This window comes from Danio rerio, chromosome 8 (genome assembly GCF_049306965.1).
Source record: "Danio rerio strain Tuebingen ecotype United States chromosome 8, GRCz12tu, whole genome shotgun sequence".
Taxonomy (NCBI): domain Eukaryota; kingdom Metazoa; phylum Chordata; class Actinopteri; order Cypriniformes; family Danionidae; genus Danio; species Danio rerio.
This window is the reverse complement of record NC_133183.1, coordinates 29,295,181-29,308,958: the sequence shown is the minus strand read 5'-3', so window position 1 is coordinate 29,308,958 and position 13,778 is coordinate 29,295,181. Positions and strand designations below refer to the sequence as shown.

Sequence of the window (13,778 nt, the reverse complement as noted above, 5' to 3'; positions counted from 1 at the left end):
CACTCTAAGTGAATTGTCCTCTTGGCATGTAGGTGACGTGACATTGAAAGCTGACATGGTCTTTGAAACTCCCGTTTCTAAAAGATTATACACAAAAAAGCATACTAAAGGATACATTTTAGTTTAATATTTAATTAAATGTATTTTTTATGAATTTAATTTAATTAATGGTTTTGGTTGTTTTAGTTTAGTTTTAATTTTGTGAAAAGATTTCTCCTTAGTTTTTTTATGTTTAGTTTCAGTTTTAGTTTAGTAATTCCTGTTCAACAGGACAGATCTTGCTTGTCGACCAGCTTGCACAGCTTAAACTAAGCCTCATGCAAAAATCTAATAACTGTTTAAACAAACACTGAGTACAAAATTATACAACTGCAACAAATAAAAGTTAAAAATTCTAACTAAATAAATAAGTCATGTATGAATAATTCTGAAAACATGTATAATATACGTCTATATTGACCATATTTGAATCGGTTGTATGGAGTCAGAAAAGACTCAACAATAATTCACGCAAAAGACACGATGTGCACATGCGAAGCCAAATTCACGTGAATAAAATCAAATTCACTTGCGTAAAATATTTATTTATATTCACAAAAAAAGCTCAAGTGCACAAAATAAAAATACATTTTCATAAAATACGTTTCACAAATGCAAAAAACCATTTGCAAATGTATAAGAGTGTACAAAAAGTTTTGAATGTTTAAAACTTGCGGGTTCATCCTATATGAGAATGTGCAAATCCTCTTTCACGTACGACTCCCCCTGGATATGTGTGTGTGTATTTTTAAGATTTTTCTGCCAGAAGCAGGGCAACTCGTACCTTTCAGCCAATCAGATGAGAGCTGTAGTCGATGACACCCACTCTGCGCTCCATTTACGCAGACTGTTCCTCTCCAGCTAGGCGAACGAAGACAGCAGTCGCAGTCGCACTTTTTTTTCCATTTATTTATTTGACCATAGCCTCACTCTTTTTATTCATTATTTTGCCGCAGCTCCGCTTTTCTTATTTATTGTCTCACAGCCCCATGATCAAAATGTAGCCTGCAGGGTAATGATGAGGATTAACTATCATTCCAGAGACACTAGTATAACATGGCCTTTGTGGTCTAGCGGTCAGCATGTTGCGTTATGATGCTGTCGATCCGTGTTTAATCCTCTCCTGAGATAATCTTTTTTTTTTTTTTTTTATTGTTAAGACAAATAAAACTGTAAGGTTGTTGAACATTTGAAGTTCTAAAGCAGCTGTTTTCTTGAAAAAGACGTGATAGTGTAATTAACTGAATTGGAAATTACCTCATTGTAATATAGTAGGTCGTGAACTGAGGTGTGCCGGTCTATGGCTTGAAACTCCAGGGCTAAAAAGGAGTCCCACTCCGGCCCTGATTATATCTAAAAAGTGTGTGAGATATTTAGCCTTCTCTCTCTCTCTCTCTCTCTCTCTCTCTCTCTCTCTCTCTCTCACACACACACACACACACACACGCACACACACACAAGACACACAAACAAACACATGGGTTAGGAGAATTTATACAAAAAACTTGACAAAAGAGACAGAAAGTGATGTATTGTTATAATTTAAAGCTATAATGTCAAAGAAAACTCTGCCAGGAGTTAATATTAACCTCTGAATAAACAAATGACTATTAAAAAAGTGTTTATACAATTGAAATATATAATATTGTAATATTCATTATTGCTTATAAATTCTGAAAGCAGTTACTGGTAACTATTTAATTTCAGTTACTTTATTAGTAATTGTTGTTATTTTGTGATTTTTTTTTTTCAGTTAATGAAAACATTTTTGGAACTATATTTTTAGACTTAAAGTTTTAATGTTCTAAAATTACTTTGCAAAAACCACACGTTCCAAATGTGTTCCAAGTGCTTCACATATGTTAAGCTCATGTTACGTTCAGCTGGTCTCCTTATAGGCTATGTGTTAGTTGAAACATCTAATATTAAGCAGACTGAGTATTGTGCTGACACTTTAGATTATTGTCCAGAGTTAATGTTAGTTAATATATTTACTAACAATAATTAAGTTTCAGTTATCTAGTACAGCATTTATTAATCAAAATTCAACATTAACCAATGCAGGGGTTCTCAACCGGTGGGCTGCGGCCCACTAGTGGCTCTTGGCGATCCTGCAGGTGATTCTGCAGGCTTAAAATTAACTCTCAATATTATACTATAATTTTTGGATTTCATTGATAATATGCTATATTAAAATGATCAAAGTAATGCGTTCCTGTTTTGTGTTTAAATGCTATAAACTCAGTGCAAAAACAGCCTCATGATCGCGTCTGCAACTAGTACACAATAAGTCTGTTCATTCACAAACTATGCGTAAAATAAAACTTTTCGTTTTAGTTTTGTATGAAATTAAATACTTTTTTTTTATTTTTTATAAAATGCTGACAATAGAAAATAATAGAAGGCACAACAACCATTCATACAAACATTTTAGAGGAACTGTCAGACAGGTGGGCCTTCAAAAATTGATCAGAGAAAGTGGTTGAGAACCCTAGAACTAATACATTATTTAAATAAACTTTGGGTTGTTACCATTAGTTAAAGCAACATACGTTAATATGAGCTAACATAACATGGGCAATTTACCTTGAATAACATTACCTAAAATTAACAAAGATGAGTATATACCATAATAAATGTATTACTAATAGTTAGTTCATGTTAGTAAATACATTAACATTAACTAAGGAATCATTATTTTAAAGTGTTACCAGTATTATTAATATTTGTGCATATACATATTTTACAATTTTGCTCATCGTCTTTAAATTTTCCCCACCACCACTGGGCTTATTACAATGTTTTTGCATTGATTGCCAGATGTGAAAGATGTATGCGATGCTACCATAGAATGTGAGTCACAGAAGGCTGTCAGTGTTTAAAATACTAGGTAGACAGTTGACTAGATTTTGAAAACAAAGCCTTCCTCTCTTTTTCTCTCAGTGACCTAATTCTTCTTGTTGTGAACATGCTCCGTACCATACCTTAGGAGTTCATGTGGAGAGAGCCTGAAGTTTGTTGGAACTGACATCAAACACAGAAGCAGCCTGATTTAGGAAAGAGAAAAACAAAACAGAGAAACAGAGACGGCCCCTTTTTATCCTGCCAATAAAGCTTCTTGAATCTTGACAAAGAGAGACAGAGAAAGAGAGAGAGAAGCACGGCAACAAACAGAGAACCACTTATGTTATGAATGACAGATGCGAAGTGACTGACTGAGAGTGTTTTCAACAAAAAAAAAAGTCAAAGGCAGAAAACGGCAGTAAAAAAAAAAATGAACTGACCAGAAGTCTTGATGTCAACATTTATGATTTCTAGTCTCTTGAGTGCGGGGTAAAACGAACTTATGCCAAGCGGGTTTTTTTAGAACAAGAAATACAGATGGGTTGAAGATATAAAGTTCAAGCATGAAGACTGAATAGTTAATCAGTTTATACATTGGATTGTTTCATCTATAATTGATTGATTGATTGATTGATTGATTGATTGATTGATTGATTAGTTGGTTGATTGATTGATTGATTGATTGATTGATTGATTGATTGATTGATTGATTGATTGGTTAATTGGTTGGTTGGTTAGTTGATGGATTGATTGATTGGCTGATTGATTGGCTGATTGATTGGCTGATTGATTGGCTGATTGATTGATTGATTGATTGATTGATTGATTGATTGATTGATTGATTGATTGATTGATTGATTGATTGATTGATTGATTGATTGATTGATTGTCGGTCGGTCGCTCGTTCGGTCGGTCGGTCGGTCGGTCGGTCGGTCGCTCGGTTGGTTGGTTGGTTGACTGACTGACTGACTGACTGGTTGCTTGCTTGCTTGCTTGTTTGGTTGGTTGGTTGGTTGGTTGGTTGACTGGTTAATTGCTTGCTTGCTTGGTTGACTGATCTGCTTAATCAAATAATTGTCATTAGTCTTTTAACTATTATTTTTATTTACATTATACGAGTTCCAAAACTGCACAAATGTTAAAATGATCATAGCGATATAATAATGGAACAATGACTGAAATGGAAAACCCTAAACTGTTTACAGTCACGGACGGTCTTGATCCCCATATTTGTAAAATACAGTATGCTGCTATAATGCTATTAAGGAGTTAGCTGTCGTTAAATGAGATAAAATAGAAGAAGACTGATAGGTCATTATCATATATCACACTATAGGGTTCAACCCTGCCTAGATTGTGTGTTCTGGATTGTGCATAAACGTGTGGGTCTGTCTGCAGCTGGATATATCTCCAAGATCATGGTGAAACTCCAAAATACTAATTGATTGTCATTTTAAATCTTTAAACTTACCAATAATTTTACCCTTTTGTGAGCAATATGATTTGAATAATTTGAAATATAAAGGTTTGCTTCATCATTGGTTCTATTAATTATTTGAATGCATTAATTTACTCAGATCTTAAAGTTTACATGCAAAATAGAATGTCACATCATATATATTATTTTTACTGGCCTTAAATATGGACTATCCATTTTAGCCATTTAATGCATTACCAGTATTTCTTCTCAGTTCATCCATTTAACTCAATTCTGTGTGACAGAATGTTAATTTTAGACTCTGCTGGAGAGAAAGTATCCAAGACTGGCTATCAAATTATATTCACAGCTATCAATTTCATTACTACTGTATTAGAGTAACATTAACTGCTAGAATATGTATTTTCCATACACTGCAGTTATACATATACGTATATTAAAAACTTTTCCAATTAAAAGTTTTGACATAAATTCTCTGGGCTTGGACAATCTGGCTTTGGCTGTTTTACTGTTCACAACACATGAAGACCTTGCTGGAAAGTATATATATATATATATATATATATATATATATATATATATATATATATATATATATATATATATATATATATATATATATATATATATATATTTCTTTTTTTTAATTCTCTATAATATAAAATGGGTGAAGAGCAGAAGAGCATTCAATTTGATTTATGACTGCTAAACTATTCTGTGACTCCATGGATCTGATAACATAAAACACACATACTGTAGCACTTATACATATTTCATCACAGTGAATTCATGTAAGGAGTATTTGAGAATGTGTGTGATGCATCTTCAGTTGCAAGAGAAATCTTGGCACTATAGATGAAAAAGTATACAGACATTTGTATGACAAAATCTCCAAAGGTTGTTCTTAATAGTTTCTGCTAACAATAATACAGTAAATACAAAAGACAATTCATTACCTGGACGATTGATTACCTGGAGTTTATATTCACCTCTTACTTACACACACATATTGCCGAGTCTTGTTTTCCCACAAACATTGCAAAGTGTTTTTCCTGTTAGTCTTGCCATATTTTGATACGTGTCTTGTTTACTGTTTTAATACTTTGCCCAACCATTAGCCTGTATTTTGACCAAATATTTTGGATTACCCTTATTTTCCTGTTTGCCCTCAACACCCTATAGCTTCGTAACAGTGCTCACATTTTCTCTCTGGTTATATTAATGTCTTTAAAACAACTTTATGAATCATTTTAAGTTTTGAGGACACAGAGGTTTTACCAGGTCCAATAAAAGTATAGCTACATAAACCCACACAAACACATTAATTCTCATTACAGATGCAGCTGCGCTCAGAATGAGACCTACAGCACTGAACCCTCGCTCTGAAATGCTTTTAAGCGAACTCAGTTCTCGAAGTTTGTATAGAATAGTGTACCATCAGCTGATCAAAACTTTTAATCAAGATTAATAAGTGAACTCATGTGCACCCAATATATAATGCTATAAGAAAGAGAAACCAAGGAATTAAGATCTTGACTGAAACTTTTTTCTAAATGTTGTCATCCTGGCAACAAACAGCAGTTATCTACAGTAGAATGCAATGCAATCAATCTTTTGATTATTGTCGCACACGAACTAAAGAACGAGGGGGGGTTGTCGCGAACTGAAGGGGGGGAGGGGGGTGCCCTATGTGTGCACGTGCCTGTTTAGTATGATGATATATTTTCAACTGAAACAATACAACAATATGGGATTTCATTTGTGAGCTTCTCCTCATCTTTCACTCACCCATATGTGAATGAGTAAAGTAAATGGTTAAAGTAAATGGATTTTGATTAAAGATTACCAAAAGAAAGTTTTTCAATGAATTAACCTTCTTTAATCTGTCAGCAAAGATTAAATATTAAAATTGGATTTATGTAAACAATTTTCAAGGATTTAAAGGACTAACACAGATTAATAAATACTTAAATAGATTAATTTCTTTTTTTTCATGTTAGTAAATACATGAACTAGAACCTTATTGTAAATCATTACCCCCCCCCCCCCCCCCCCCCCCCATCCCCACCCCCCAAAAAACTCCTTGTGAAAGAAACTTGAAAAAAAGTGAGATCAAGCTAGCTATGACAACCCTGCAATATTCCACCAATGTTTCGTTGTGAAGATACAAGAGAGGAGAAATGGAAAGTTGCTTAGATCAGTTATGGATGTTTATAATGATTGATCAGCACGGTAACTGTTCGTTCTGTGCCAGCGCACCTCTTTCAACATAAAACTTGCCAACACTGAAACAGACACCGGGAAGAGGAAAGAAAGAGAAAGAATGAGAGGGTGGATCGAGTATCGGGCGTCGTGCCATGCCACTCTCCTCAGTCGTCCCTCTGTGCCAAGTCGGAAGGCAGGGTGCCAGGCCATAAATGAATGAGTTTGCTTGGGCGCCAACTGTTTCACCCTCAGCTCCAGCGGACCATGCCCATCAGTGGCCAGGACAACAAGTCTGAGCAGATAAATGTCAAGCGTTAATGAAATCTGTACTAACAGATATAGAGAACCAGGCGACTTCTTCCTAAGTATAAAATGTAGACACATACAACAGTTAAATAATCATATTTTGAGTTTGTTGCAATCAGATGGTAAACACAGGTGCAGGTGCACTGAGAAAAACAATCTGCTATGAAGTAAAAGCTACAGAATTTCCAGAACTACTTTAATTTAGTTCTGTAAAAATAACAATTAGCACACTAAAAAAAGGATTACTGCAAAATGTAGCAAACTATTTATATGGATTGAACTAAAACAGATTAAATTTAGTTTTTTTTTTCTTAATTTGTTTGTTTAAATACAAAATAAGTGTAGTTTTGTAAACTAATTTCGAGGGGAGCTTGTGTAATGAATAAGCATGACTGGCTGCTCATCTGTAACCAGTAATAATCCAATCAGATAGATCCAAGCCTAAAATAAATGGACCAATTTTTCCCTACTGCTCTATCTTCATTTTGGAAGAATCCCCCCTTCCACCCTATCTCTTCCTTTTCCTCCATTTTCTAAGGGGAGCTCTGAGTCCTACCTGATCTCGGATACCCTTATATGCTTATTGACTGGGCGGGAGCCTTGAGCTCAATTATCTCTGAGCTCAGGGCTCTCTTCCGGGACAGCATGTCAAACCTGGTATTAATGTCAAGCATATATCTAAGTGGTAACTCTTGAAAGAAAAAAAGAAAAAAATATATATGTACTGTAGTATTTTAACAATTTTTCAGCTGTATTTGCACTGTTTTGTGTTGTGTTGTGTTTTGTGAATGCTTCTCTTTTCATGTGTAGTAACACAGGGTATGTTGTTTTATGACATTTGAAGCTCATATTGAAGTTCAAGAAGTTTTTGGTGTATAAATTTACATTTAATGTATTTTGTTTCAATTATTGAAGTGTCTGGTTTCAGTTAGGTACTTCATTATCTCTGGTGTAAAGATTTGTTATCATAAAAATTGTTGCTCAAAAGTTATTATACATACAGAACTCAGCATAATAGTTCTGGATTATATCCCATTTTGAAAATTAATATTTCTCAGTATATATCGATTTCTCAGTGAATATAGGCAATGTATTTTGGTGCATTTAAACAAAACAGATTTATTAAACATATATTGATTAAAAGAATATTTTAGTCATCAATCATATTAAGAAATTGAAAGATCATACAATTAAATTCAAGCAAAGTATTGGGAAAAAAATTGCAACCTACAATATTTATTTATTTATTTATTTTTTGCTTCACTTGATTTTTCCTCTATTTAAAATGTGTATTTAATATTTTTCTATAACATAAACATTTGGATGTTCTAGTTTTTGGACAGTTATCATAACTTTTTGTAATGTAAAACATTACAAAAATGTTTTACAGTACAGATTTGGCATCAGTACTGACTAATCTAATGTATATGCACAAATATAATACTGTATAGTTTCCTATTAAAGATATTAATTGAAAAGATAGATTTGTGAGGGGTATAATTTTACATGCTGAGCACTGTAAATGTTTAAGTAAAAGTATGCTAGATTTTGCTAATTCGTAGTTCGAGTGAAACCTACAATTAGCAACCTCCATATAAAGACAATTCAAACAAATCAAAATGCACTCTTCTTGTTTTTGTATGGAAACGCAATAGTAAGGTTTTTTATAAATGATATATCCACTTCATTTTTTTGTAAAAAAAAATAATTTGCCCTAGCCATTGTTTGAGCAGTGTTAGTGCCAATAGATTAAGTGCGTTGACACATACTGCTTACAGCAATGTGAGCTCAATTTGAGGTCCTTTTGTTGATCCCCAAACCCATGAAAACTTAAATTAATAGAATATTTATATTAATATAAAATCTTTGATCAAATACGCTAACATTCTCTCTTCCCCCTTAAAACGACTTTATTCACTTCTTGATGCATGAAATGCCTTTATGGTGGGGCTCTGCAGTGTGTATCTCATTAATGCCCTGCTTTTGTCCATTCATAATCGTTCAATTAGCAACCTCCAACGATCCAATCAGTTCCCAAAGGACAAAATCATGCACCGCCCTACATTTTTTATCTCATTTCAGAATAGTTTCAATTGGATGTGTCACGAAATGGGAAAAAAGACAAGGTTAACTTCTGTTTCATTCCAAATTTAACAAACTTTAACAAAACTTGGTCTATAAATGTTTAGCGACATCCAACAGATCACATTATTATGTCTTTCTTTTCTTTTTCACTCTTTCATAACCTATTTTGGAACATTTTTATCTGTTTTAATTTTTTTTATTCTTTTAATTTTCTTGTTTATTTTTATCTTGTTTATGTAAAGCACTTTGAATTACTTATGTGTATGAAATGTGCTATATAAATAAACTTGCTTTGCATTTAGTTCAATTCTGAGTGCAAAAATTTAAAGAAAAAAAAAGCATTTACTTTTGTCTTTTATTCAGCGTGTATCTAACAGACAAACATGTTCTTTTTCTTTGTTTCAGGTGACTCGATAGTTCCAAGCAACAATGTCCTGGGACAAAAGAGCTGAAAATGGAGACTAACTAGAGGCAGCATTGAGCTTCAGCTAACAGGATTTATCAGTATTAGTCATATGAAGATTATCTGCAATCAGGAACAGACTGATCTCCTCCATAAACATTAGGACCATCCTAGAGTTAATGTGCCCTTCTCAATGGACCCCCTGGCCTTCCGGACGCTCGATCTTTCGAATGTGGATCAATAGACGCTGGAATGTGTTGGCTAGGGGGTCTTGATGTTCATATGCAGTTTATTTGTTTTTTACAGAAGGTTTGGATCACCTACAACAGTGCAGCCCAGTGGAGTTTAAGCTCTTCAGTAACATGCTCTCCGTCATTGTATTTCAGTTCTCCCCACAATTCCATGATTATCCCTGCTCTACCTGACCATAAGGTCCAATTATTCCTTGTGGAATCAGCATTTAAACGTCTGGACCTCTAATGGACTCATGTGTATAGTCTTTATTTCTAAATGAAAAGCTTTTCAGCCCCACAGTCTGAAACAACAGATTAGATGTACAAGTATATTCTAGATAATGTAAAAGTGTAAAAGATCAAAGTGTTATTCTCAAAAACAAGCGAAATAAAGTTTAACGGTTATCACTTTTATTATTATCAATGTTTTTATCCAGCCTGGTAACTGCTATTGAGTACACGTGTCAGTATTATATTCAATAATTAAACATGTTGAAAAGAACATTTTCTACTTACTTTGTTTTCAACCTTTTGGCACGAATGAATTTTTTATTCCTTTTTCCTCCACCAATACTGATACATGGGGAAAATAATATAATCAGGATTGTGTACAGTGCATCTGCAAAGTATTTATAGTGCTTCACTTTTTTCCACATTTTTTTTGTTACAGCCTTATTCCAAAATGAATTAAATTCATTTGTTTTCCTTGACATTCATCTTTACCTCCTTCCTGACTAGTCTTCAAGTTCCTGCTGCTGAAAAACATCCCCATGATGCTGCCACCACCATGCTTCACTGTAGGGATGGTTTTAGCCTGGTGATGAGCAGTGCCTGGTTTTCTCCTGGCATTCACTCCAAAGAGTTCAATTTTATTCTCATCAAACCAGAGAATTTTGTTTCTTATGGTCTGAGAGTACTTTAGATGCCTTTTGGCGAATTCCAGGCAGGCTGCTACGTGGCCTTTACTAAAGAGTGGCTTCCGTCTGGCCACTCTACCATACAGACCTGATTGGTGGATTGCTGCACAGACGGTTGTCCTTTTCTCTCCACAGAAAAACGCTGGAGCTCAGATAAAGTAACCATCGGGTTATTGATCACCTCCCTGACTAAGGCCCTTCTCCCCCGGTCACTGTGCTTAGATGGCCAGCCAGCTTTAGGAAGAGTCCTGGTGGTTCCAAACATCTTCCACTTACGGATGTTGGAGGCCGCTGTGCTCATTGAAACTTTCAGAGCAGCAGAAATTTTTCTGTATCCTTCCCCAGCCTTGTGGCTCGAGACAATCCCGTCTTGGAGGTCTACAGACAATCCCTTTGTCTTCATGCTTGGTTTGTGGTTTGACATGCACTGTCAACCCTGGGACCTTATATAGACAGGTGTAAGCCTTTTCAAATCATGTCCAATCAACTGAATTTACCACAGGTGAAATCTAATTAAGCTGCTGAAACATCTCAGGTATGATCAGTAGAAACAGAATGTACCCGAGCTCAATTTAGAGCTTCACGACAAAGGCTGTGAATACTTATGTACTTCTGATTTGTCAGGTTTTTTTTTATAAATTTACAACAATTTAAAAAAATCTGTTTTTACATTGTCATTATGGGGTATTGTGTGTAGAATTTTGAGGAAATAATTTAATCCATTTTGGAATAAGGCTGTAACATATAAAAAAAGGTAGAAAAAGTCAAGCGATATCAATACTTTCCGGATTCACTGTATGTATCATGTTTTGTGACCTTTACGCTTTAAGACAAAACCGCAGTCACTCTAAATGCACACCCTCATGTTTCAGCTAAAATAGCTCTGCAGTGTAAACATATCCTATCTCTCTCACTCTCTCTCTCTCTCTCTCTCTCTCTCTCTCACTCTCTCACTCTCTCCTGTTCTTCCCTTTCTAACAACAGTATGCATTTTATATTTGTCTAATCGAATACTCAAATCTTCAACCCACATGCTATTTAGCTTTGAGAAAATCCCAAGAACGTCTGTGCATGTCATTAAGAGATTAGAGAAATTAGCCCAAAATAAAAATCATTAATACGAACCACAATGGCAGCACAGAGAGGTGCACAAAGAGAGAGATTTGAAAGTGAAATGATGCATAGGCAGTGTATGGAGATGCATGCTGATATCATAATACATGATATCATGAAACACACACACACACCGCACAGTGAAGCTCGCCGCAGCAGAACAGCGAGACAGTAAGTTTTAAAATTCATCGGCACAACGTGGAATAATAATAGGCGCAGCTCACTTCTAAAGCGCCTGGGATTGTTGGGCTACCTTGAATCAGTAGAAATCTAGCAAAATACAAACAGACGAACAAAGGCGCTCGCATATATTGTCAGACGCCGCTGTCTTTCTCTCACTCGCACACACCAGGAAATGACACGTCACCCTGGGATGTAGGTGTTGAGACTTGGTGCCGCTTATGCAAATACAACTTGCAGATTTAATGAAGTCTGACGGCAGAGGGAAAAGGCCAGGAGAGATACCATACACACTCTGACAGCAGCGACGAAAATAAAATGTGAGCTAGATGAATAAATAAGAAAGAAAGAAGACAAGAAAAGAAGGAAGGGGGAAAGAAGAAAGAATGGCGGTATAGTTTTGTGCATGCTGCATACATGGGCTGTATATTGTATGTGCATGTACATAATGTATGAATGCTGAAGAGTTGCATGTGTTATATTAATGAGTTGAGAGGCGATTATTTCTAGATGATGGCTGTGCATAAAATTGAGGTAATGCTGTAGGTAAAGTTTATGTTTACCTGAAGCCATTTGGATGAAAATCATTCCAAAAGTGACAGATTCCCACTCTTTCTGACTCGCAGGAATAATAGATTTCCAGTATTTCAGTTTTTTCAGCAAGTTAAAATGTTAAGCCATTAGGTGGCAAAAAGTTTTTGGGCCCTATTATACACCTGGCACAATAAAGAGGTTTTTCATGTTTTGTGACATGTAGCTTACATCAGTGGTTCCCAACAGGGGGGTCCCAGCCCACAAGGGGGCCTCAGCAAGCTCTGTGGGGGATCACATTATATTTAAAAAAATATAGCAGTGGACAGGTTGAGAACGATCATGTTGCCTTAAGGGTCGTACACACCGGGACACTTTTTGTTTGCGTTTATCGTCAACGTTTTTCCAAGATATTTTTCCAGATTCAAACCTAAGCCATTTTCACTGGCGTCGAGCAGAAAATTATGCAAAATCACTCCTTGATGTGAAGCTTTTGACACCTGCTTGGAACACAGAAGAAGAATACAGAAAGTTAACACGCTTATTGTAAAAGTTACTATCGATTCAAACACATATGGATGGTTCAAGCAGCAGCTCCAGCCCTAGCCATGAAGAAATGATAATCGTTTACCAGTGCAATAAGCATCTTCTTTAATGTGCACTTGTATTGACAGTTTTGTGCTTGAACACCTCCAAGTGCTGTTTACTGTAACTTCAGCAGCTCCGTGCACATGAAGAAAAGTGTCATTCTGATTGGTGGAGTAGGTTATGACGTGATGCGTCAAAACTAAAAAAAAAAAAAAAACGAGCATTTAAAAATGACGCCTTTACGCCTGCCGTATTGTTGGTGTGCACGATCACATTGGCACTCTTTATTTATTCACGAGGTGTTAAACGTCAACAGCAAACCCAAGCAAAAAGCATCCCGGTGTGCACGAGCCTTTGCATGAGACCTAATCAGACATTTGCAGATGACTCATCCTCAATACCTCAAGGTGTACCCAATACAAATGGCCTACTGATGTTTTGCTTTTATACTTTACATTAGGCCATTATTTGTGCATAAACATAATATGACGTAGCGCCTATTGTTGGTGACCCGAGAGGAAATCCTCTTGCTGACACCGGACAACAGGTCATTAAACTGGGCTCAATCAGAAGCACTGCTAAAAGCTTCTATCATCCAGTTTAGTTTCTGGACAAATTGATGAACTCGCAGAGCTGGGTGCACCTCTGAATGGATCTAATGGACATGGTACCGAATGAATCTAAGGCTGTCTATCAGCCTTCCTAAAGCACATAAAGCTATTCTCTGAATGTAATCCATGTTAGCCGTTTAGCAATGAAGCTAGAGTCACCGGGCAGACAGAAGCCCTGCCCATGAGGCAAATCCGCGTCTATTGTGAAGTGAGTTTGACGTGTGAATGTAGCGAGTAAACTCAAATGTTCACGCATCTACATGCAATTAGCGCAATGTATTTTCG

General features: G+C 35.7%; 1 protein-coding gene across 2 annotated transcripts in view; it reads left to right on the top strand.

The window, feature by feature from the left end:
• The window catches only part of tafa3b (TAFA chemokine like family member 3b), a 154,058-nt gene extending 144,003 nt beyond the window's left edge, over positions 1–10,055 (top strand). Inside the window, exon 5 of one of the 2 annotated variants that reach the window (XM_005166972.6) lies at positions 9,323–10,055. In XM_005166972.6, the coding sequence (XP_005167029.1) occupies positions 9,323–9,334 (12 nt within the window). In that variant the 3' untranslated portion in view covers positions 9,335–10,055. The remainder of the gene's footprint in view (positions 1–9,322) is intronic. The other variant, NM_001130795.1, reaches the window with a different exon arrangement.
• The last annotated feature ends 3,723 nt before the right edge of the window (positions 10,056–13,778 follow it).